At 42.9% G+C, this 27,192-nt stretch overlaps 1 protein-coding gene across 2 annotated transcripts in view; it reads right to left on the bottom strand.

The window, feature by feature from the left end:
- Positions 1 to 5,221: 5,221 nt before the first annotated feature.
- The window catches only part of FBXL5 (F-box and leucine rich repeat protein 5), a 55,228-nt gene continuing 33,257 nt past the window's right edge, over positions 5,222 to 27,192 (bottom strand). For both annotated transcript variants that reach the window (XM_038400730.2, XM_043514121.1), the window contains exons 9-11: positions 17,437 to 18,159; positions 14,280 to 14,428; positions 5,222 to 6,649 (exon numbers count right to left, since the gene is read on the bottom strand). In XM_038400730.2, coding sequence (XP_038256658.1) covers positions 6,573 to 6,649; positions 14,280 to 14,428; positions 17,437 to 18,159 — 949 coding nt within the window. In that variant the 3' untranslated portion in view covers positions 5,222 to 6,572. The remainder of the gene's footprint in view (positions 6,650 to 14,279; positions 14,429 to 17,436; positions 18,160 to 27,192) is intronic.

Raw genomic sequence — 27,192 nt, 5'->3', positions numbered from 1 at the left:
CTGAGTGCGGGATGCAAGGTGCAATTCCGTGTGAGAAGGCTGGGATGGAGAGGAAGGGATATAGGAGGCTGAATCGACAGTGCGAGAAGATCAGAGAACCAACACTGCCTCGGCCATGCTGGGGCAATGAGCCCAATCCACTTTCAGCTTCAGGATGACCTGTGAATGACTGGGATTGAAGGAAAAGTGTATAGGAGAGTCAAATGCCAGCCGATACGGAAGGTATTTGTCAGGGAGCCTGGACTGAAGATTCCTCAAGAGCAGAACAGACATATCCTGTTGTCTCTTGTAGCCAACAAGTCGATCATTGGAATGCCTCAATTTGCAAAGATGACCCACAGGACACTTGCCTTTAGGAACCACTCCTGACTCGGGAAAATTCCTGCTGAGATGGTCCATGAGATGATTCTGGACCCTGGGCAAATGACTGGCTATCCGAGTGATACTCTCCTCAAAGCAGAACTGCCAGAACCGGATTGCCTCCTGGCAAAGTACTTTGGAGTATGCTCCCACTTGCCAACAATACCTCTATAATGTATTATGTGAACAGGCAAGTATGTGAACCACTGAGCCCGACACAGTCCAGAAAGGTGCAACAGGCATCATAGATGGCCTGAAGCTCCAGCACACTGATATGCAGTTAGGACTCCTGCTCCAACCACAGAACCTGAACTTTCAGTGACCCCAGATGCCTTCCCCAACCCATAAGGGAGGTGTCAGTGACAACAGACCTGGTTGGTAAAGGCCAGATGAATATACATCCTCTGGAAGCATCCACCACTGCAAGGAGTTCAGGATTGGTAGAGGGAGACCAATCATCTGTCTAAGGGGTTAAGAGTCAGATGGTAAACTGTCTTGAGTCACATCTGAAGGGGGCGAAGACACAAACTGGATCATCTGCATGCAAGCGGACATGTGGCCCAAGAACCTCAGGCACATCTGAACTGTTGTGGAAGGCTGAGACTGCAGACCCAAGGAAAGGTGATGATCGGCCAGAAAACGCATTCTCAAACAGAGTATTAGGTCCAAATTAACTCAATTTTCTGAGTGAGAACCAAAGTTGACTTCCTAGTGTTTAGTAGAAGACCTAGACAGTCGAGTAAGTGCAGTGTAGTGTGTATGTGAGAAAACTTCCTCCCCAGATCTGCCCCTTGTTGTCCAGATATGGATTTCCTTCTTTCTGAGGAACGCTATAACCATGCATAGTGTAAAAATCTGGGGGGCAGAAGAGAGGACAAAAGGAAGCACCATATACTGAAAATGGTGCTCTGCCACAATGAACTGGAGGAATTTTCTGTGGCTCAGCAAAACTGCCACATGAAAATAGGCTTCCTGAAAGCCCAGAGCAGCAAACCAGTTATTCTGAGACAATGCGGGGAGGATAATCGATAGGGCGACTACTTGGAACCTTATGTATCTGATACATTTGTTGAGGCTGTGAAGGTCGAGAATAGGTCTTACCACTCCTTTAGATATGGGAACCAGAAAGTACCAGAATAGAAGACTTGACCCCAGTGTTCTGGAGGAACTTCCTCCACAGCTCCCAAAGCCAGTAGAGAGCAGACCTGCTTGAGGAGCAGTATCTTCTGAGAGGGGTGCCTGAAGAGGAACGGGGAGGGTGGGGTGGAGAGGAACTGGATCGCACAGCCCGATCTAATAGTGCTTAGGACCCAGGTGTCGGTGGCAATTAAGCCAATTTAAGTATTGTGAAAACTAGCCAGTCTGTCCCTGAACTGAAGGGATGGAGTAAAGGCTGTGGCGACTGAACCACTGCTCTGAACAAAGGAGTCAAAATGGGCACTTGGGGGTACAGTAGAAGGGTGTGTTGAACAGTTGAACCCCAGATCTGAATGTCTCCTCCTCTGGGACCTAAGCCCCTGGGGTAGTCTTGCTGTCTCGGGGGGAGAGAAAGGCTGCCCAAAGGTGCACTACGAAGAATATTGCTGCTGCTGACTTCCATAGTGGCGCCTGTGCACTGGTGCTGTATAAACCCCCAAGGAACGTAAAGTAGCCCTAGGAGTGCAGAGTCTTATCTGTCTTGTCCAAAGAGAACACTTGGCTGCTGAAGGGCAAATCCTATACAGCCTACTCCATATCAGCTGCAATGCCTCAATTGTGCATTCAGGATGTCCTTCTCATGGTCAGTCAGCACCAAGGCCATCGCTCTGGTCGAAGCGTCCATGACATCTAGCATGGACTTCAATCGTGTCTTTGCCACCAAGCAGCATTTGGTGATGAATGTCCAAGATTCCATCCTGGAGGCTTCAGGTCTGCAAACTTAGACAAACATCCTATTCACAAAATCATCTTTGGACAATGCCTGCTGGTTCACAATCTGCATTTACAAGAAAGAGGAGGTATAGATCTTTCTACCCATTAAGTGCATCCTCTTAGAGTGCTTGTCCTTAGCAGTGGACTTAAATCTGCCTTGCCTCGTTAACCACAGTTACAACCAGGGAATTTGGTGCTGAATGGGAGTAAAAGTCCTTAGATCTTTGCACGGCGACAAAACGTTTCTTCAAACACCATGCAGTAGATAACACCAAAGCCAGCATGCTCTAAAGAACCTTTGTTGGTTCTAGGAACACATCATTAATAGGGAGGTTGACTCTCCCAAGGGGAGACGGCTGAAGAATATCCAACAACTCAGGAATGCTTCTGCAGAAACTCTGATGGTCCAAGGAAGTAACCACATGCCATAAAAGGTCCTGGTAGGCCTTTAAGTCCTCAGGCACTGAAGGAGAGGAAGAGCCAGGCACTGCTGAATCATCTGGAGGTGAAGAGGCGGCAGTTAACTGTGCCAGGGCCAGATACCACTCCTGGACCGGCAGACCTGGACAGAACAACTCCAGAGGCTCTGCAAAGGCAAGGCTCAATGATGCGTGAACCTGCAGTGGATCAACTACCACCGACCTGCCCGGTGATCTCACCTTAGAGCACTATGAAAAGTGCAACCTCTGTGACCGAGGAGCATGCCAGAGATTCCATGGGGGCCACTGGGCATATGGATAGAGCATTGGTGGCCAGCAGGCGCTAGGCCAGGGGCCCCCATTCTGACTGTGAGACGAGTACCAATCTTGGACCATAGTGCTCCATTAACGGCCCGTGATGTGGACCAGGCGATGGAGAGCAGGAGAAGGAAGATCCCAACCTCAACCCCAAGGAGTCTTGAGTTTCCAGAAATAAAGGTGAAGCGAGCCCTAAGTGGTGTGAGTAAACAGTGGGGCTCACAACACCCAAAACAAGGGAGGAAGTGGTGCCAGATGGTGGAAATGGTGCCAATGGCACAGAGTATAGAATCATAGAATATCAGGGTTGGAAGGGACCCCAGAAGGTCATCTAGTCCAACCCCCTGCTCAAAGCAGGACCAAGTCCCAGTTAAATCATCCTAGCCAGGGCTTTGTCAAGCCTGACCTTAAAAACCTCTAAGGAAGGAGATTCTACCACCTCCCTAGGTAACGCATTCCAGTGTTTCACCACCCTCTTAGTGAAAAAGTTTTTCCTAATATCCAATCTAAACCTCCCCCATTGCAACTTGAGACCATTACTCCTCGTTCTGTCATCTGCTACCATTGAGAACAGTCTAGAGCCATCCTCTTTGAAACCCCCTTTCAGGTAGTTGAAAGCAGCTATCAAATCCCCCCTCATTCTTCTCTTCTGCAGACTAAACAATCCCAGCTCCCTCAGCCTCTCCTCATAAGTCATGTGCTCTAGACCCCTAATCATTTTTGTTGCCCTTCGCTGTACTCTTTCCAATTTATCCACATCCTTCCTGTAGTGTGGGGCCCAAAACTGGACACAGTACTCCAGATGAGGCCTCACCAGTGTCGAATAGAGGGGAACGATCACGTCCCTCGATCTGCTCGCTATGCCCCTACTTATACATCCCAAAATGCCATTGGCCTTCTTGGCAACAAGGGCACACTGCTGACTTATATCCAGCTTCTCGTCCACTGTCACCCCTAGGTCCTTTTCCGCAGAACTGCTGCCGAGCCATTTGGTCCCTAGTCTGTAGCGGTGCATTGGATTCTTCCATCCTAAGTGCAGGACCCTGCACTTATCCTTATTGAACCTCATTAGATTTCTTTTGGCCCAATCCTCCAATTTGTCTAGGTCCTTCTGTATCCTATCCCTCCCCTCCAGCGTATCTACCACTCCTCCCAGTTTAGTATCATCCGCAAATTTGCTGAGAGTGCAATCCACACCATCCTCCAGATCATTTATGAAGATATTGAACAAAACGGGCCCCAGGACCGACCCCTGGGGCACTCCACTTGACACCGGCTGCCACTAGACATGGAGCCATTGATCACTACCCGTTGAGCCCGACAATCTAGCCAGCTTTCTACCCACCTTATAGTGCATTCATCCGGCCCATACTTCCTTAACTTGCTGACAAGAATGCTGTGGGAGACCGTGTCAAAAGCTTTGCTAAAGTCAAGAAACAATACATCCACTGCTTTCCCTTCATCCACAGAACCAGTAATCTCATCATAAAAGGCGATTAGATTAGTCAGGCATGACCTTCCCTTGGTGAATCCATGCTGACTGTTCCTGATCACTTTCCTCTCCTCTAAGTGCTTCAGGATTGATTCTTTGAGGATCTGCTCCATGATTTTTCCAGGGACTGAGGAAATCTGTTGTTCCCAGTGGCAGGAGCAGCACTGACCCCAAGGTCCGCAGAAGTACCAAAATAGCTGACGGTGCTGAAGTGGAGAGTGATGAGAGCACAGAATGCAACAGCACCTGCCCCACTTCCACTGACTGTGGAAGGGAAACACCAGGGTGCAGTGCTGAGGATCCAAACATTCAGCAGCCTGGCCAGCCAAAAGGGCTATAAATGACATTGTTAGAGAAGCTGGCAGCCTAGAGTAGGTTTCTTGAACAAAGGCTTCCCAATAGCTTCCTTAAAGATGCTGATAACCTGCTCTTCCCTCCCTCTCCAACAGGAAAGTATTTACAATCTCAACCAACAATGGAACCACTGCCTCACTGCTAGCCTTCACCACCACCACAGGGCATGCTATGGTGGAGTCAAAGAAACCTCTCTGGTTGTTAGAGATGCTCAGGAGAAGACTTCAAAAATTGTTCATTAATAATTAGTACAAGTGTACAAGACTTCTGCCATCTATGGTTCTAACCATCTTCCCCCTCCCTCATCATCTGTCAGTGGTCATTTATAAACTATGGTGGGCCTTTTGAACTTGTACAGGATCTTTACCAAAGGCTCTCATATAACTTTATAAAGGTAAATACCTTCCTCCTATAGTAACAGATGGAGAAATTGGGATGCATGGAGGGTCCATGAGTTACTGAAATTTACACTGCAGGACAGCAGCACAATCCAGATAACATGATTGTACAAACCACTGACTCCTTGGGAATTTCTGCCTGCCAGCTCCAAGGAATTATTAAATCATCACTTCCACCTACCTACCATTTAACACATGACTTAAATGAAGAAGTCAAAGTAACCTCTTTATTTGAACTGCTTGGGGGCGGAGGGAGAGACTTCCTTCAAATCTTGGGTACTAGTAACACGCAGTCAGTAAATACTGAACACAGTGTATTTATTAATGCTTTATCTTTTCCTGTAACACATTAATAATACTTTATAGATCTTGTTTCTAACAGAAGATTTGGTTCCTAACCTCACTCCAATGTACACTTGTCAGCAGTTGGATTCCCTGCATTCCAGTCAAAGTGGATTATTCATCACCGTCAAAATCCTCAAAGCTCAGTTTATTTTTACATTTGTTCATATGGTTAAAAATTTAATTCTTTGAAAATCCCTTTCAAAATTCAGCATCTTAACAGATTTTATAATGGGAGATGATGTGGGGTCCCATGGGGTTGCTCTGTAAATACAGTACATATACAAATGATTTGTGGAGCCACTACATAAAGTGGGCAGTATTCATTGGCCTGACAACATTGTACATTTTGTCATTACATTTTAAAATTATTAAAATTAGATTTCAAATGCTAAGTAAAACTGTGGTGTCAATGGGAATGTTTTATTTGAATATACTTTTCAAGCCCCCCCCCCCCAAAAAAAAAGCAGCTACAGGAAAGAGCATCTTCCCCTAATTTTGCAATATAAAGGAAGGATTTTGGGAAATGGGAAGAAATATCATCAAAATGCAAAAAAATACATTTCAAATTATTTGCAAAGCTTTATATTGTACTTGTGGATTTAAAAAATGAAAGACAGTAAATCCCACTCACTTAATACAAAATAATCCAATGAACGAAGTATAAGTGCCAAACTTTGAGAAAAGTGGCATTGTGAAAAAAAAAAAAAAAAAATCTGATGAGCATTTCCCCATCCCCAATACATTTAGTAAAATAAAACCCAACACCTTTCAAACCAAAATGAAACTTGAGAGACTGTTACAACACTGTACAGTTTACTCAGAATTAAGATCGTAAATTGTAGGGCGAGGGTGGGTCTAGTAGAATAAATCAACTCCAAAAGGGATCGTTAACACAATATGTGAACTGTAAGTAAAGTGCATGAAAGGAAGCCTGCTCAGCTAAATGAAGTAGACTGAAAGATCAGAAGTCAAGGGTCATTCACCAGAGCGGCAGCAGGCCCGAAAACCACACTGCAAGTTCTGGCATCCACTGGCGGTTTCAGCATGAGGACCTGCATAAAAACAGAACAAATGTGAAAGGAGGAAAATAGGGTTTGTTCATCTTTAGGACTGTCCTGGCAAAATGGTTATTTATGAATTAGCTAATTTTGCACCAAGGAATGTAGATTCAGAATTGAAGAATTCTCAAAAAAAATCTTCACAGTATCCTTGTGTAAATGCATCCCACTGAATACTTAGGATTTTCCACTGGAAAATCTTCACACGATGCCTTAGTCCCACCCAAATAACAAACAAACATTCAGAGATCAAAAACTGCAGGCTGAAATGTGCAACATTTTCAGATCAGCAAATTTAATAATATCCATTCTGCCAAAAATGAGCAGCCAGGAGTGGGATATTTTCAGAATGCACATTTAACCTCTATTTTTAAATCACTCAAGCAGCTTTGTTAACCTTGTGGCACTACACAAATACACTTTCTTCAAAACTTGTTCTGTTTATGTGGATGCAGTTTTTACCCTGGAACTTTTTCTGGGAAATGCTTCCATAATTAGCTAGACCTCTGAATTCTCACTTGACATTCAAGACCATACAGAAAGCATCTTCACCCTTTAGAATGCTTTTAGATCATGATTTCTTTTCCAAAAACATATCCAAGTATACAGAAGATTATTTGCAAGTTACATTTAATTTTTTTAGAAGGAAAAAAGACTAGGGCATTATCAGAATGCCAAACTAAATTGAAAATGTATCCCAGATCAACTTCAAAAACGTGAAATGTAATTTCACTCAACTTTGAAGGAAAAATAATAACCTTACAGCTAATATATAAACACATGTAATCATACAAAAACTGTAGAATAAAAAAATTCAAACTAGGAGTATTATTGATCCTAATGGATTTTCAGATCTACCCAAACTAAAGAATCTGTCATTTGTTCATAAGTTATACATTTGTATTTCTCTCATGCAGACGTTGCATCAATTCAGACAGGAAACACTACTACTGAAATTCTATCCAACATCACTTACTTTCACTTACCGTTACACCTTTAAATTGAAATAAATTGAAAAATAGCATACAACACAGAAAGCAATCTGACTGCATTACCTTTCACACTACAGGATTTCATCTGAGATGGCTGTATTATTTTATTTTACCCTTTCAGAGACATGTACAATTTTTTTTCCATTGAGATTCACTTAAGTCTGGCTTCCAACATAATGCAACCACACACATTCAGTTTAAATAGTGTGAGATTGTGCAAAGCTCTCCAGAACAACCCACCTCTTCCCCTCAATACACTGAAAATATAAACAAAAACACGAGATATCATGTATTTTTAATACATTTTAGAATGTGATTACAGTCAGAAAAGTTATGCACTGACAGCAGTATTTGAGGGTCTTTGACACCATTTGTTCTCAAGCAGTAACTTAAGTCAAAAGTAACGAGTTTCCAAATAAAATGATTTTTGTAGGTTCCAGCACTGAAAGCAAAACCTGGTGTCTAGAAATCTGTATTCTGCTTCATACTATACACCCACAAGCAAGAATATGGAGTAGAGTTTAGCTAGCAATTTTATTCATGCATAAGGCAGAATAAAATCCACCTGACATTCCTGCAGGATATTGGCTCCATGGTGCTGAAAACAAAAATTTGTGTTCATCAACAAACAACAGGTATCACTGGGAAGACAATGACCTGAAAAGGTAAAATGACAAAGTGCCATTTTACAGTAAATGTAAACTTTCTAATCACTATGCCATATTTTGTCCTTTGAATCTTAAGCCACTTAATGTGAGGGACCCTCTAGCTTTTAGCAGTGGAGGAGGAAAACAGTGCCTTTTGGATAGTTGGTTGAGGGAAGAAGAGAACGTATTTTGGACAGCAACACCTTTAAAATATGTACCCACTGCTTTCCTGCCCCTGCCCCGAGGTAAAGTCTGTGGCCACACATCATTTTAGATGATCTCTGAACCCCTACTATTACTGCTAGACCTTGTCTGAGAGAATGTGACCAGAACCACAGGATTCCAGGTGAGACCATACCATTAGTTTATAAAAGGACATTAGTATACGTTCAATATTGTTTTCCAGCCTATTCTTCATGCATGTTAACACTGCTTGCTTTTGTCCCCGAGTGGTTACAGTTAATTAAAAACGCAGCAAATATATGAGTATTTCCAAGCATTGTTTCCAAAGTACATTATCTTTCACTTGTCAATACGATTTCATCTGATACTGCACTCCCCCATTGTCCTAGCTTTGTTAGGTCCCTCTAAAGTTCCTCAAAATCTCCTCTATTCTTGACTAACTTAAATAGTGTCATCTGAAAATTTTACCATCTCATTATTTTCCCAATCATTAGCAACTATATTAAAAACAAGAATAGTCCCACTCAGTGGTGGATTAGCCCCTGGGGCAACAGGGCCCGTGCCTAGGGCCCCCAGCCAATTGGGGCACCCCCACACCACACCCATAGCTCCTGCCAGGGACCAGAGAAAGCCTCCATGCCCCAATCCCATTTCCCCAGCAGGAGTGCCAGGGGGCCGATGGGGACTGCAGGTGGAAGGCGTGGTCCACTTGCTCTGGCCTAGGGCCACACAAAACCATTATCCACCTCCGGTCCCAGTAACTTTAAGGTACCCTACTAATTTTCAGCACGGCTTAAAGTTAACTGTTTTTTCCTACTCTGTTTCTTAGCCATTCCTAATCAATGACAGTATTTTCCCTCTAAGTACTTCATAGCCTATTGAATGTCTTTGACAAAGTGAAACAGCTGAAATTCCAATTAAGTTATATTTAGTTGGTCCTCCTATACTGACTCTTTGCTGACATGGGGCTCCAGTGTGGGCTGTTGACCTGAACTGGGTCCAGACACTGCGCACCAAGGCCGAGCTGCTCAGGGCAGAGCCTAGCCGGGAAGGCTCGGATGCCAGGCAGAGAGCAGCCTCCATGAGGAGGGCCCTCAAAATGGATGTCTCACTCTTTGAGTTCCGGGACAAAAAAAGTTCTTACAGATGTGACACTTCTCCTTCACATGTGTGATTCCCCCAAGCATTTGAGGCAGCTGTTATGGGGGTCACTAAGCATAAGCCTGTTACAATCAGAGCAGGGCTTAAAACCCAGAGACAAGGGCATGCCTCACCTGGGGCGAAGTCCCTGCTGGGACTCTATCCTTAATTACACTACTTATTAATACACTACTGTAAACAAACTATTTAGAAAGCCTTAAGGCTCAAAGACTGATGATAGCTATTGCGAGGCAAGGGAAAGGTGCTCCGACTAACCATCTTGGGCAATAAGAAGGAACTGAGAGGGCGTAAGGCTGGTAGCGCCTAATATACTGATACATGGGTGTGGCATTCAAGAGGGTGCTACAGCCGACCCTATGGATACCATTAAGGCAAAAATCTCCAGCGGCTGTGCACATGGGCGCACGCACACTTAGAATGGAATCGACATGAGCAAGCACTGGAAGAACCACCCACAGATTCTCTCCCATTCTTCCTGGTTCTGATATACTTAAAGAATTTCTTGTTTATTTGTTTCTTTAATTAGGATCACTGTACCCGAGTACCATTTATGTGTGCTACTTGCTCTTCAAATTTCGCGCTTTACCTTCCTAATTTCAATCTTACATTTTGTCTTCCATAGTTTATGTTCCTTTCTGTTGGCTTAATTTAGGTTGAATTTCCAGTTTCTGAAGGATCTCTGTTTGGCTCAAATAGCTTCTTGAATCTTGCCATTTAACCATACAATTTTTTTCCTGGTGGTATAAACTCCAAGGGCTAGCGTGGATGCAATTATACCAATACAAAATCTGCATGTAGATCAGGCCTTAAAGTGAGAATCTGAAAACTCCAAATGCGTCTACAGAACTGATCCACTAAGCTCTCTACAAAGAGCCCCCAAATCACGTGAAAAGAAAAAGGAGTACTTGTGCCACCATCTGATGAAGTGAGCTGTAGCTCACGAAAGCTTATGCTCTAATAAATTTGTTAGTCCCTAAGGTGCCACAAGTACTCCTTTTCTTTTTGCGAATACAGACTAACACGGCTGCTACTCTGAAACAAATCAAGTGAGTGGAACTCTCCTGCAGTGGACAGGCAGCATCATTTATGAAAAAGATCTGAAAATCGGTTGTGGTTGGAAGTAAAGCCCTCTGAATGCCATAAATGACAAAGAGAAGTCTGCATCATTCACAATGTGCTAAATATCATACTTCAGAGTCCATTGTGTATGTTGAAATAGACTGAGAATGAGGATTTTTCCCAATATGATTCCAGAACACATCTTCCCCAAAATAATCCACGATGAAGTGATGAGAAGAGAAAGTATGAAATACTTAAGTTATTTTAAACAAACAGTTTAGTTTATTGCCAATTATTAATTTTCCTGGAGTTACTTTGAGAAACATTGAAGTGATATAAGAATAACTTCAGCAATCACAGAACGCAGCTGCCTCTGGAGTGGAATGTAGGACACTGCAACACCGCTAACCAGTTTTCAATAAGCAATGAAGAATACAATATCCAAATGAAACTGCAGAGCAGATTTAATGAAAGAGAATGTATTATCCAAATGAGAATGCTGCTGGCTAACTCTTTGAGCCCTTACACCGGCTAAAGAGGTTGTGGTCTTGATTATGCTCAGCTTAGGACTGTGGTTCTCAACCAGGTGTACAACACAGAGGTCTTCCAGGAGGTACATCAATTCATCTAGACATTTGCCTAGTTTTATAACAGGCTACAGAAAAAGCACTAGCAAAGTCAGTACAAATAAAATTTCATACCGACAATGACTTGCTTATACTGCTCTGTATATTGAAACAGAAGTACAATATTTATATTCCAATTGATTTTATACTTGTATGGTAAAAAATGAAAAAAACCAAGCAATTTTTAGTAATAATATAGTGTGACATTTTATATTTTTATGTCGGATTTTGTAAGCAAGTAGTTTTTAAGTGAGGTGAAACTTGGGGGGTATGCAAGACAAATCAGACTCCTGAAAGGGGTACCGTCATCTGTAAAGGTTCAGAACCACTGGTATAGGAGATCATTAAAGATTCTATGACATCTCTCCTAAGAGTAAGAACAATTTAGGCAATTACATTGTCTCCCTAAATTACCTCGATGTAGTAATTGTTTACACAGCATCCAAAAATGTGCTGGATGCTTTACAGAACAAACAGAAGGACATAGTCTCTGCCCTGAAGATTTTATCGTCCAATTTTAGGTATGATGCAGTGAGAGTAAGGACCAGCACTAGAGCAGTAGGATTGCAAAATTACTCAAGTTTGAGCATGCACATACATCTCTGTGTCACAATAAGAAGCACTTCTTGGTTTTCAGGTGGTTTTTGTTGGGTTTTTTTTGTTTTTGTTTTTTTAATAAGACTCATTTCTTGTGGACATCATAAAAGAACCAAGACTTAATGGGCTGGGAAGAGCTGAAGAGACTGTTGTGTCTTGGTAGACTAGATTTGGGAAGGTGTTCCATGCATTGGGGGTGGAAGTGGAAGACGACATGGAAACAGTGGCAGGTAAAGCACATGAACTGGTCATCAAGGCTGGCATCACTGGCAAAATGGAGGAAGAGAGGGGAATGACATAAGCAACTAGAGATGTAGGAGCCAGGTTTGCACAGGCCTTTGAAAAAGACGTTGTGCAGAACAGGAAATCACTTAGGAACTTAAACAGGGGAGGCTGACGTGATCAGATTAACTGACAAGGAAGATCATTTGAGCAGCTGCATCCTGGATCCAATGGAGGGAAGCAATGAGAGCACTGAGGAAGCCTGAGAAAAGAGGGTGCAGTAGCTGAGATGCAGGGCATAAATATAAAAATGTTAAGTATTGGAATAGCGAGCAAAGGTGGGTTTTGTTAAAATATTTACCTTCACTTCCAGCATTAGGGCCCAATCCAACTCCAGCTGAGGTCAATGCAAGTCTTTCCATCAAACTTCAACGGCAGTTGGATTAGAACCTCAACTTGTCAGTTTGGCTTTGCTTCTACTGTTAAAGCTCTGCCAAGTTCCACCTCAGAGCTAAAGTAACATGCCTTCAGGATGAAAAGCACTATACAGATGAAGTTACATATACAAAAAGACACAGCGAGCCAGTGGGGATTGTTGATTTTTAAAGAATATTTAAATAATTCAGAACTATCAAATCATGCACAGTTAGCTTATATAACTCTGTGATCTCATCAATATTACCCTCATTCTCCTCTCTTGCTCTCCTTTTTTGTTACACTTATTTGTTGCATCTTGACTATATCAGAATACAGGTCGTTAGGGGCAGGAACTTCATATGAATTTGTACTGCATCAGGTACAGTGGGACTCAATTCTGAGTGAAGTTTTTGGGGGTTACCAAAATATAAATAATATAGTATAAACATTCACTAGTTCATCTAACCATCAAGATTCCCCCCCCCAGTTTAGCCCCATCAATCAAGGTAGTACCAAGAGAAGGGTGAGAGGATTGGGCAAGTATATATCTATTATTCTGAGACAATAAGGCTCACATTTTAGAGAAGTGAAACACTCTTCTATGTATTATCTAAGGACCTATCCTTTATAGCATGTCCTCAAAATCCACATTTAACAAAGACAGTAGTGTGGAAGAAATCTTTACAAGGTATATTTGCAAACAGTTCAGGGAAGATGACAAAAGCTTTTTTTTTTTTAAATGGTCATAAGACACTCATTCTACTACACTAAATGCATAACAATAGCTGCATCTGTTCTCCTAGACAATGCACCTCTCAATGCTATCAAAGTAGGCACGTAGAGTCATTAAAGGTAGCCTACATCTATTCAAATGTGCCTTCTCTGCCTCCTCATTAGCATAAAGAGGGCAGAAGTGGATGCAGAGGAGTCAGCATTGAGAATAGGCAATGAAGATAACTAAAGTAAAAATGGGAAAGTCAAACATTCTCTTCCGAGAAACCCAAACCATTCAATTATACTCAGTTACAAACCAACCATCCAGTTTCTCGGAAGTGAAGCTGGAACCTAAGTCTCTGTACAAAGCCTAATTCACTATCTTGGTACCGCTAGGAGCTAGTAAGGGGCAAAAGCAACACATCTTCCACAAAGGAGGAAGTAGGACGTACAAAGGATCTCAGCATTAGCAACGTTAGCACTGACCACAAGGGAAGGAGATGCCCTGTGTGAACACACGTACATCAATGCTCTAATATTATGGATTGTTCTGCACATTGACCAACATGATTTCTCTCCTCCGTGCTACTAGCACTTAGTCTTAGTCTCATGGGCCCACATGACTACAGTCATTACCATAAGAAAGCAATCCCACTGAGGGTTTGGGGTTTATTTGTGGTTGTTCGTTGTGCTGAGGATAACCGATAAACCTGAGAGATATTTCCATCCTTTGTTACCTGCATTTAATTTAGATGCAAGATACAAGGAATCACAAATACGGTTTCTTACGTAATAGTTACCTATACAATATATACGCTCACAAACTATTTGAAATTTTTAAAAATCCAGTGCAACAAACACAGAAGAAACTGAGGCAAAGGCTAACCTGATAAACCAGAGAACTCACTGCTATATAAAAAAAAAAAAAAAAAAAGTTTAAAAATTCCCCAGATCAAACAACTTTGAGCCCCCAAAGATTATCATGTAGTTTACAAAATGACATTACCGTTAATGTTGTCACAGTAGTAAAAGTGTTCATCGTTTAAAGAAGGGCATGCAGCAACCAAATCCTGCAGGCCCACACCAGTTATAGTAAGACAACCCGAGAGATTAAGGTGTTCCAAATGCGGCAGTCCTCCTCCCAAGGTCAACGCCCTATGATCAAAGAGAAAATCAAAACGTGTTAAGACAGAACAAAGACCTGGATTGAAGTCAATGCAGATGCTTCAGCTGTGTTGCCAAGTTCACAGATTTTCTAAAATCAAGCAATGTTAGCACTGACACAAGGGAAGGCGAGGCCCTATGTCAACACTCCTATATCAATGCTCAAGTATTCTTTTTATAAAAATCAAAGGAGTCACTTCACTAATGCAGAGGTCAGCCTTGAATTTGCCAATTTTGTATTCAATAATTAGATGAGTTTACTTTAGTATTTGTATTATCATCTGAGCTTCCCCCTGCTTATTACAAGGAGTGCCTACTGCAGATACCAAAGCAAAGCAAAGTTATTATGTAAGGCAATTAGAAGAAGCTCTAATTTCTTGTTTTTCTTTCTTCTCCTTACATTAGGACCCATTTTTGCCACAATTTTCCTTTGAAAGGGACGCTCCAGACTGCCCAAGTAACTAGGCTGAGTCGGTTGGCGTTCTGCCTGTTATAAGATTAGAGCCAGCACAGACCAGAACAAAATTCCTCACACAGCTCTGCACTCATACCAGGGCTCAATCCAGATAGTAAGTGTCCATTGCCCGGTTGGGGCTAGAAGTCAGACTTACTTTTTCAGAAAACCCAGAGCCAAACAATGTCCCCCAAACACATATTACTTTAGCCAGAGATGCTCAATTCCCTAACTTGTGGAACTGTTCCCATCTCCTTATTTCCAGACAGTAACTTCCAGAAGTTTAACTTAGATTGTGCCCAGGTCCTCTCGCTAGACAAAAGAAAGGTGCAGTTCCTCTACAGAACCCACAGATCTGCATACAGAACCTTCATTTAACATTGGTGCAGTCTCTCGTTTTTACAGAGGAGAACAACTTTAAAGCTAGGTTTAAAGAGTAGCAGCCGTGTTAGTCTGTATCTGTAAAAAGAACAGGAGTACTTGTGGCACCTTAGAGATTAACAAATTTATTTGAGCAAAAGATTCCGTGGGCTACAGCCCACTTCATTGGATGCTCAAATAAATTTGTTAGTCTTTAAGGTGCCACAAGTACTCCTGTTCTTTTTAATTTTAAAGCTGCAAGTCTGAACTTAACTCAAGTACTGTTTTTAGTAATACAATGTGGCACTATTCCCTAATAAACACACCTTTTTGATTTTAAAAGCAGGTGATTCCACATTTATAACAAAGTTGATCTTTTGTGCTATTTTATACTTTGTTATTGGATGACAGACTTTAAGAAGTGAACTCAACAGATGTTTTTCCAGAATAAAGGACCACAAAACTAGCCACTGCGTATTAGATTCACCTTAGCATTTGTTTGGTGCAGAAATAGTACCACACTGCAAAGTTCAAGGCCAGATTTGAACTTGTCCTAAATCCAGGCACAATAAGATCAAGAGTTTTGATCAGTGCCTTCTCTAGGTATTGTGTAAATGTTTCATTCAATATATACACATTTATGGTGATATGGTCAAAGATAGCTAGAGCAAATGATAGCTGCTCCTTTTAAGTAAAAAAATGGAAATTTTATGTATGTTTTTAAACAAGAATAGAAAATATTACACATACGCAGTCAGACTAAATTAAAGTGGCTATTGCAACCCCAACTTTTTAAACAGTGATTCTTAATGCTACATTCATTTAGGTTGTAGTGTTTAATTATCTGCTTAATGCGAGCCTTTATACACTCAGATTTAAAACCTGGATTCCTAAACCTGTATTTAAGAATCTATATGCAAACTGAAACCAATGAGAGGAATGCGTTGCTCACACCTCTGAAAATCAGGCCAATGGGAAAATTTTCAAACTCGACAGACACTTTTGTATCATGACACCTGCATTTGCATGACTTTATAATAAATCTTTAAATGTGCAGTATGTTGTAGACAAAACAAAAAATTGAAGAAATCTTATTAAAAAAATTACTGAACTAGTCTTCTGCCACATCAGTGGTTTTCTGTCTTCTCCAAAGCAAGGAGTGTTTGTGTTTAAATAATGTTATTATGTGTTTTGATGTTCCTCATGAAAACAGAGAAAGACCTCCTTTCCCTACCCCATCCTCTGCTCAGAGAGAGCAAGAGCTCATGAGTCTGGAAATACGTACTGTGTTGCCACAGAGGGCAAGCCTTGTTTGACTGAAAGTCTTAGGAGACTGCTATGCTGCATGTTCAGAAATGATTTTTTTAGTCTTCGCTAAACTATTGGCACCAAGTCCTTAATGTCCATGTCAAGCTTCATTTGCTATGCACTATATATCATCTCATACACAACTTGTTCTTGTTTACATACAGAATTATGCCCAATACTATACCTGAACATTTTTAAAGGAGACACTACTCTAGCTTTTCAGGTTTTCACACAGTAAGCCAATGAACCAGCCATGAATTTCTTGCTGAAGATATGTATACTGCTAAGGATTAATTCCAAAACCCACCTAAAACTGCTGTCCATAAAATGCTGATGCACCTTCAGACAGATAAAACTACATATCTTCTGAGGATTCAAAAATTCTTTCTTCCAGGGAAAAAACCTACCAGTTAGATCAAGTGCCACAAAGCCAACATTATATTAAGTCATAAAACATGAAAAGTAACTACATAAAAGCTAAGCTTTAAACCTCTCCCACAATCACTACCAGGAAAATATTTTTTTTATATATATATATATATATATATATATATATATATATATATATATATATATATATATATATATATATATATATATACAGAGAGAGAGAGAGAGAGGAGAGAGAGAGAGAGAGAGAGATCAGGCTATTAAAATTCAGTCATCATGTAACTATTGCTATACATCTCTGAACAGGGAGCACTTTGAATTAATACATTTCATAATGTTTCTTATTTTTATAAGAATGACATACGATCTCATCTTGCACACCTAATTTGACCCTGATGCCTTCCTCATCACATTTGATAGCATTCAAGGAAGAAAAAGCTAGGAAATTCTCTTCGATGACTGCAGTAGCTCAAAAACAGCTACTTACCTGAGACCATGGTCTGTGATCTGATAACATCCAGACAGGCTGAGGAACTGAAGAACTCGTGCAGTCTCTTGGTCTGATTTTTCACTCCCAGAGTATGCAAAGTCTTTTCCCTCTGACTGTCTAGTCTTTGTTGTTTTTTTACACAGTGCAGAGGACTCTGGAAGTGCTTGTACAGTTCTTAGTGCCATCCCAGCACAACAAAATGAGTGACTGCAATAAGTAAAGGCAGTAGAAGCACAATGCTGCTGCCAACAGACACTAGTCCTTAGTCCAACAATGTCTTTATTGTAACAAGATGCTGAACAACTAAGACTGGATGCTGGTTCCACTACACAAAGTCCCTCAATATTTCTGCGTCGCCCCACAGCAGCATCTTCAATATCAGCCAGATCATCTGCATCTAGCATCCAGACATAGGCAGAGCTGAAACTTTCTGAGCTGACAGGTTTAGTCCAATAGTGCTCATTACCTTCTTCCTTGATAAGAGGTTCATTAGTTATATCTTGAAAACTGTACTTCCTGTTGGACTGTATGGTAATGTCTTTATTTCTCCATACAGTCTTTGCACTTCGGTTTCTGCAACTTTTCAGAACTCCTTTGTTGTTGTGGGCTGATAGGATTCCCAAAGCTCTTGAAATCTTCTCCATGGCCACATCTGTGATTTTTTCACAACCAGACAGATCAAGATGGCGAAGACTCTGACAACAACCAACCCACGACCAACTGAAATCAGAAAAGGATTAATTGAACATACAGTTCTATGTATGTTTGTAAAGGCTCTTAATGAACAAACATAGGCAGGTAAATAGTTTCCTGACTTTTGTAGAGAAGTCAGATATTGAAATTAATTCATTAAGTGTTTATATTACACGTGCCTCAGCTCTGAAGGGAAAGAAGAAAACAGTTAACGAATTAAAAAATATGATTTGGCACTCATAATTCAGTGAGAAGAACTTTTATAAATGCCTAAAAAGAGTAAGGATATCTAAATAAACATGGAATGAAACATGCACAGTAGTGTTATTTAAAACACTAAGTAAGAGGTCCACAACAACAGTTTATAATTTCCAAAATGATTTGTACAACAAAGTGAAGCTACTGGAAATCTCTATGGTTGAACAATTCTCAAAAGCAGTTCTTGTTGACTATATACAGAGTTTCCAAAAGAGCTGTCCTAATCTACTGGAAATTCGCAAGCAACTTGAACACTGCAAGATCATGCAATGGCTTGAGAGAGCTGGCAAACGTGGAAGAGATATTATACTCTGACATCGGAAAATATGAGATTGGGCTCTTGTTTTTAAGTATTTAGCACTAATAGTTCTTAGTTATAATTCCTACTGTTACAATTTTTCAAGCTTGGCTGTTGTTTGTATTAGTGTATTTAATGTATATCTTCCTCTCGATTCCCCTGTATTCCACTTTACTAAAGTATTTAAAACAGAGGATATTTGGATTCCAGAAGCTCTAGGAGCATATTAAGGAGCGTCATAATACGACTCCATAACTGAAGCTGAAAGATTAGAGCTTGCACTGGAAACAATTTGGTCTTTTGACAACAAAAAAAATCCCACACCTTTTAGCCTGAAATTTCTCATCTTTATAGTCTTAAACAAGATTTTTTTTTTTTTACATTAATGAAGGAAGTCATTTTTGAATTATGGACTTCTAAAAATGTGCTTATTTTTTCCATTTTTGGAGTAAGAAGATGTTCTTTTTTGCCCACCCATAATTAAAAATAAATTGCCCTGAAAGCTCAAATTTATTTAGCCGTACTAAATCACATGTAGGACTAGTACAAATATAGTTTCCTAATTAAAAATTAGGAAAGGTAAAAAATGTAAGTTGAAACCTTCCAGGTACCTTGGCAAGGACTGCAACTTCCATCAAATGCTTGATAAAATTTCATAGGAGTTAAAAGCTCTGCAAGTGAATAACTTCCAGAGAGTCAGCATCCCTCATGGAAGTTCTATATGGCCTTGAAGAAACAATGACATATTTTAGCACGTGACAGAGTATTGCCTCCAGCTTGACATTTGAAACAGACTTTAAATGTTGTGCTAAGGAATCTTTCGCTCAGACGTTACATGTTCCACCAGCATAACTCTCAGAGCTCGTAACCTTCATTAGCCCCGCACTTAGGACATATATGCTGTTAGAAAATGCAATTTTAGCCCGATACTGTAGCAGGATCTATTAGTGCAGGCCCCGCATCCAAACAAAGCCCCAATGACACCAATGGAACTTCTACGGCCTCATCTGTAAAACTGAAATCAACAGAACTCCACCCAAACAAAGGGGTCCATGATACCTGATCACAATGCAGTATTTGAACCCTCTTACAATTAGTGCTGTAAGCATTACCAACTATATCCGCTCTAGAGCTACAGGGAAAAAACCGAGACACACTTCACTACTACATGAAAGGAAGGATACTTACCTTATAATAACTGGAGTTCTTTGAGATGTATAGGCCCTATGAGTATTCAATGGGGGTGCAAATGTGCTCCATGCGCCCAGAAGTTCTTCAATAGCCATGTCCATTGGTCCACACCTGCACACTATGGCTTCTCGTCCTCCCAACGTGGACATGAGGTGCAGAGTGGACCAACCACCTCTCCAATTCCTTCTCAACCGCCAATCACAAGAAAACTAAAGCAGAAGGGAAGGAGGGCAAGTTGTGAATACCAATAGGGAACACACATCTCAAAGAACTCCAGTTACTATAAGGTAAGTAACCTTCCTTTCTTCTTTAAATGCTGGTGCGTATGGTTATTCACTGGGGTGACTCCCAAGAAGTGCTCATTGAGGAGGAGGGTTGCTGGAAACGTTCTGAACGACAGACTGAAGGATTGCTGAACCAAAAGGACATATCTTCAGCCAAAGCTTAAATTAGGGCATAATGCCTGGTGAAAGTGTGAATGGAGCCCTTGCTCTACATATTTCTGAGAGAGGAATTCCCAGTAGGGAAGACACCAAAGCCACTTGGGGTCTAGTTGAGTGGCTCCTGACAGTCTGAAGTGGAAGGGCTTCCATAGGACCGTAAAAAAAGGAGGTTGCAGTTTTGAAAGTCTTTGGGAAAAGAAAACTTCCCCTTTCATTCTTTCAGCAATAGTGACAAACAATCTTGAAGACTTCAAAGAAAGGGTCTTGTCCCATGCAAGGATAAGACTAGAGTCCTGCTTATATCCAGTGAGTGGAGCTATCTCTCCCCTGTGCTATGCTGAGGCTTGGGATAGAACACCAGAAGAGGAGGTGAAATTCAGAAGGCAATTTAGGGATGAACTTGGGATGCAACCTCAAAGATACTTTATCTCTGTGAAAGACCATGTACGGAGGATCCAGCAGAAGGGCCCCAAGCTCACTTATTCTCCTAGCAAAGGTAATCACCATCAAGAAGGTAACCTTCATAGAAATGTAGATAGATCATCATCTTGATAGATCATCTAGTCCAGTCCCCTGCACTGAGACAGGACTAAGTATTATCTAGAGCATCTCTCTGACAGATGTTTGTCCAACCTGTTCTTAAAAACCTCCAATGACAGACTCCACAACCTCCTTAGGTAATTTGCTCCAGTGCTTAATTATCCTGACAGTTAGGAAGTTAGGAACTAACCTAAATCTCCCCTTGCTGCAATTTAAGCCCATTACTTCTTGCCCTGTCCTCAGTGGTTAAGAACAATTTATCACCTGTCTCTTTATAATAACCTTTTATGTACTGTGACAAGGCTCTGTCCTTGCCTCCGTGGGTCCCGTGTTTCCTGGCGGATTTCGCTAGACTCAGAGGCTCACTATGACCCTCCACGTAACCCTTCTTTCTCTAGAGACAAGGGTCACAGTCTACTGAGCCATTTTTATCATAAGCCAGTGAGGGAGGTGAGGAGAAGTTATCCTTCCTTGCACAGTCTCTGTTGTCTCCCAGTCTCAGCGATTAAACAGGGGGCAAAGGTGGGGGAGGAGGAGGAGCCCGGGCCCACCCTCTACTCCGGGCTCCAGCCCAGGGATCCTAATAGTATCAGCTATGGTAGCTGACCTTTTAGAAAAGTGACATGTACAATTCCCTGGGCTACTTCCCCCACAGCAGCCCTCACTTCCTCAAGCTCCACTTCACCCTTACCTCAGGGCCTCCTTCCTTGTGCCTGATATGGTGTGTACTACTCAGTCTCTCCAACAGCACAACTTCTTCCCACAGCTCCTGACATGCACCCCCACCTGACTAACTGGGAGGCTTTTAACTAGTTTCAGCCAGCCCGATTGGCTTCAGGTGTCCCAATCAACCTAGCCTTCTCCCTGCCTTCTGGAAAGTTCTTAATTGGCCCCAGGTGTCTTAATCGACATGGAGCAGCTGCCATTTCACTTATCCTGGTACCAGGGATTTGTTTAGCCTGGAGCTAATCTATCTCCCACTACTCTTCCATAGCCATCTGGCCTTGCACCGTCACAGTACTTATGTCTCCACCTCAGTTCTCTCTTCTCCACACTAAACAAACCCAATTTTTTCAATCTTTCCTCATATGTTATGTTTTCTAGACCTTTAATCATTTTTATTGCTCTTCTCTGGACTTTCTCCAATTTGTCTACATCTTTCCTGAAGTGTGATATCTATAACTGGACATTATACTTCAGTTGAGGCCTTATCAGTGCTGACCAGAAAAGAAGAATTATTTCTCATGTCTTGCTTACAACACTCCTGCTAATACATCCCAGAATGATGTTTGCTCTTTTTGTGTGCAAAAGTATTATATTGTTGACCCATATTTAGTGTGTGTCCCACTAACACAGCTCCTTCCCCTCCCTATCCCCACAGATCCTTTTCTGCAGTATGCCTTCCTAGATAGTCATTTCACATTGCGTATTTGTGGGAATTGATTATTCCTTCCTGAAGTAATACTTAACATTTGTTCTTTTTTAATTTTATCCTATTTAAATCAGACCATTTATCCAGTTTGTCAAGATCATTTCAATTCTAATCCTGTCCTTCTAATAGGGAGCAGGAGTCAAATGGGGACTCGTAAGTGAGGATGAGGTTCAGGTCCCAGGTATGAGGAGATTTAGATAGCACAGGGAATGTCCTTATGATACCCTACAGGAACTTCACAGTAGTGGGGAGTAAACACTAAAGAAAAGAAAGTATATATAAATAGCCACCAAACATACACTTATGGAACTGATGCATAGGCCAGCTGTCTTCATCAAGAGAAGATATTCCAGGATTACATGGATTCCTGATTCCTCAAGATTTTAAGTGGTGCTGATCACTCCACAGGGAGAATCACTTCTCTGTAGATAGTCTCCTGCAATTGTTAAGGACAGATTGGACATCCTATGAATTGTCCATCCAAAAACTATGCCACCAGATAGAGAAAAGCCGAGGTGAAGGTGGAAGTGGCTGATCCTGCCATTTTTCTGAGACATTTTTCTGTTTTGTCCGGGAACAGTTGTATGTGAATGCATGGGCATGAGGCCAACTGCAGGATGGTGGTGAACCAGAACAGTCTCAGGCACCAGGGAGATATCAGGATCACTGCAGCCCTGTCCAGCTTGGTTTTTCTGAGGACACAGAGTTGTAAGAGGATGGGAGGGAAGCAGTACATCAGCAGGTCCAACCCCCACACTAGGAAGGCATCCCCTCTGGAGCTGAGGCCCAGAGCCACTCTGTAAAGCCCTTTTCATTCCACTGAACTGCAAAAAGCTCCCAGGATGGAACACCTCACAGATGAAAGATGTACTGTGCTACTGATGGGTGGAGCTCCCACTTGTGATCCCTGTGGAAACACCTGCTGAGAGGGTAATCTGATGAGGTATACATCAGTTCCAGAGCTGGACCCTCTGTTTGCTGACTGGGATGGATCTTAAGCCTCCCTGTTTGTTTATATAATAGACAATGGCCATGTCTGAGCTTACCTGGATACGACCAAACCAAATAAGGGGTAGGAAGATCTTGCATGTTTCATGTACCGCCTGAAGCTCAAGAAGATTGATATGTAACCTGGATTCCTACAGGGACCAGGAATGCCAAGCTGTCTGGTTAAATAAGTGTGCTTCCCATCCCAGAAGAGAGACATCCATGATGAGTATTTTTGTAGGTGGTTTAGAAATAAAGAGGACCCCAACACATATTTTATTCTTGTTGCCATTACTCATTTGGTGGGGGACCATGTTCTGGAGAAGCAAGACCTTCTTGTCCAAAGAGTCCCTGCTTGGTGCATAGACCAACCTCAGCCAAACCCATAAGCCTAAGCAGGAACAGACCACCCTCTGAGGGCTGAGATGAAGTTGGGTGACCAGGTCCCTCATTGTGAGGAATCAGTCTTGAGGTAAGTAGGCCCTTGCCATAATCGAGTTCAGTTTCACTCCATTAAGCTGTGTAATTTGTGAGGGCTGGGGAGGGGTAAAGTGTTTTTTCTGAATTTACCTGAAGCCCAAAAGCATAAGACAGTTCAAGTGAGGTGACTTTTGCTTGCACTTCCTGATACAATCATCCAAGTGGGGAAATATTGGGCTGCCTTGTTTGTGGAGATACACACCCACCACTCTAAGTACCTTCACAAAAACTCTCAGGACCATCAATAGGCAAAAGGGGAACACACTGTACTGAAAGTGCTCTGGACCTACAGTGAAATGAAGAAATCTCCTGCAAGCTAGGCGACCGTCCAAATGAAAATACGCATCTTTCAGATAGAGGGCAACAAGCTAGTCACCTTTGTTTGTGGAGGAAATTATTGAGGCCACGGGATGTCACTGAATGAAATAGACACTCAGCTGTTTGGTCCAGGATGGGTCTCCAGCCCCCGTTTTTTTGGGAAGTGAGGAAGTATCTTGAGTAAAAGCCCTTCACCTTGTGAGGAGAGGGCACAGGCTGTCTTGTCCCCAACTGGATTAGGGAGTCCTCCTCCTGTTTGAGAATCCTCTCATGAGAGTCGTCCCTGAAAAGGGATGGGGGGGGGGTCAGGAGCAGGGAGTCAGTCAAGAACTCTACGATGTAGCCAGTTGAGATGTCGAAAATCCATTTGTCCTATGGGATAAGGTGCCACATCAGGAGGAAACAGGCCAGGCATCCACCAAAAGGAGTGGGGATAACAGGTGGTATGGAGACTACTTGATGGTTCTCGAGTATCCCATCAAAATGCCTCTTGGTAGGCAGTTGGGATTGGAGAGGGGAGGGTGGTGGTGTGGAGTGCCTGCCCACGATGCACCCTCTGTCATTTTCTAAGGGGCTCCTAGATCCCTTGATGGAAAAATGACTGAGGTGGTGTGTGCTAACCAGAAGCAGCAGCCTGGAATATTTCCTCAGGGGTGCCAGGGTATATATCCCCAAATAGCAGAGGGTAGAGCAGGGACAGGCAAACTTTTTGGCCTGAGGGCCACATCGGGTTTCCAAAATGGTATGGAGGGCTAGTTAGGGGAGGCTGTGTGAATGGCTGCGTGGCCCGGCTCCCGCCTCCTATCCAATGCGTCTCCCCTCCCCGCTTCTTGCCCCCAGGACTCCTACCCCATCCACCAGCTCCTGCTCCCTGTTCCCTCCCTGACCCCCCACCCCTGACTGCCCCCTGCCGCCCCATCCAACCCCCCCCCCCTTCAGGACTGCCCCCTCCTCCAGACCCATGCCTCATCCCACCTCCCTGTTCCCCGCCCTCTGACCGCCCGGCCTCTATCAACACCCCCGCCTCCTGCCCACCACCCCCAACTCCCCTGCTCCCTGCCCCCTTACCGCGCTGCCTGGAGCACTGGTGGCTGGCGGCGCTGTGGCTCTGAAACTGTGCTGGCCAGCCACCTAGAGTGTGGCGCGGTGCGCTGAGGCTATGGGAGAGGGAGGGACAGCAGAGGAGAGGCTGGAGGCTAACTTGCCTGGCACCTGAGCTCCTGGCCCGGGAGGAGAGTCCCGCGGGCCGGATGTGGCCCACAGGCCGTAGTCTGTCCACCTCTGGGGTACTGCAAAAGTCTGTGCGAGTGTGCAGTGACTCCTATCTTTTCACTCAAAAAATTGTTACCACAAAGGAGAAATCCTGTACCATCACTCAACATTCTAGGGAAGCCCCAAGGACTGCAACCTGAAGCCCATCTCATAACTACCGAGGCAGGCATGCAACATGATGCTGCGTCCACTGCATTCAGAAGTGCTTGGAAGGTCAACCTTGTAACCAGATTTCCCTCATCCAGGATGGACCAGAATTGGGACCTAAATTCCTTCAGCAACTTAGAGAATTCTAACAGCTTATTGCAATTCATGAAGTCATACTTGGACATCAATGCCTAGTAATTTGCTATGTGAAATAGTAGGCTAGCCAATTAAAAGTTCTTTCTGCTAAAGAGATAACTCTTGGTATCTGTCAGGAGGGGTGGAACCAGGCTGACACTCCATGACAGCTTGTACCACTAAGAAGTTGGGATTAAAGGTGGGAAAACAAATATTCTGCTCCCTTGGGAGCGAACAGAATATTTCTTTTAAGCCCTTCTCAGGGGCAGGGCACAAGTAGCAGGTATGTGCCAAATTGTTTTACAAAGCTTCAATATGACCCTGTTGATGGGGCACACCACTTTAGAGAAAGCCATAGCTTGGAGAAAATCCAGGATTTTTTGGGTAAAATCCTGAATCAACTGTAGTAGGACTTGAAGAGATTAAGCCATCCTCCTCAGGAGGCCACGGCACTGCCTGTAATCATCTGGTGGTGAGGGAGAAGCTAGTGTCATTGCCTCATCTGGGAGGATGAAGAAAGCACTGCCAGGGGATCCAATGGTTCCCACTGTTCCTCCTTAACAAGTGCTTCTGTGGGGACTTCGGCTATTGTTGGCAGTGATATCCAGGATCCTCATACGCTGGCACATGAAGATATTAATCCCAAGGGCCCCAACAAGGTCAGTGGACAGTATCATAAGAGCGTGAAGGTGGGCCCCATGTGGGGTACTATTGGTCCCCTAGCAATACTGTGATTCATGAAGACATCTGGAAGATTTTAGAAGCCCTTCTAGGGCTGATAGCTCTTAACTATGTTGTCAGGGGAACCAAGAGTACTGGGTCATTTTCATCCAACAAGTAGGAATTGTCAGGCTCTTGTGGACAAATGGGTGTGTATCCTGACCTGACCAACCACAGACATGAGCTGATGAATCGTACATTGACAGTGCTGGAGCTTCCGCCTGATGGCTGGAGCTTGGGATTGGCAAATGTTGAGTTGACAGTGTTGGAACATCTCTCAGCAGAATTGGTCCAAGAGGATCAGAGATTCTGGATACACACAAAATGCCAGATCTTCAAACAGAGCATACAGAGATCTCACCAGAGGAGAGCTGGCAGGCATCCTGGTTGGATCTGTCAATGCTCTCTTTGAAGCAGCAGACTTCTGCTGGATTGGTGTTAACAGTGCAGAGGGCAAATAGTCCCTTTTGCCTCTGTGTGGTGTTGGGTTGGTCCTGCCCGTTCAGCAGACAATTTCAGGGCACTGGTACCTCTCATAACTGTCGATAATGTCCCCTGCTCCCTGCAAGGTCTGGATGTACCCTTCCTGGGGCATCAGGTGGTGCCTGAGGAAGGGGAGAAATAAACCTCTTTTTGGAAGATTTCTGAGGTGATTTATCCCTCTTCTTGTGAGGGTGTTTACCCTGGCCTTCTTCATACCTCCAATTAGTGGTGTGCTTAAGATTTCTTGAAAGACTCAACTGAACGGCTGCGGTTCTGGAGGGATGCCCTGGAGGCTCAGATCCGGTAGTTGCCCTGGAGGCTCAGATCCGGTAGATGTGGAGAGGAGAGTCCCAGGT

This window comes from Dermochelys coriacea, chromosome 4 (genome assembly GCF_009764565.3).
Source record: "Dermochelys coriacea isolate rDerCor1 chromosome 4, rDerCor1.pri.v4, whole genome shotgun sequence".
In the NCBI taxonomy this organism is placed as follows: Eukaryota; Metazoa; Chordata; order Testudines; family Dermochelyidae; genus Dermochelys; species Dermochelys coriacea.
The sequence above is the reverse complement of the archived record's forward strand: the minus strand, read 5'-3'. Positions and strand labels throughout refer to the sequence as shown.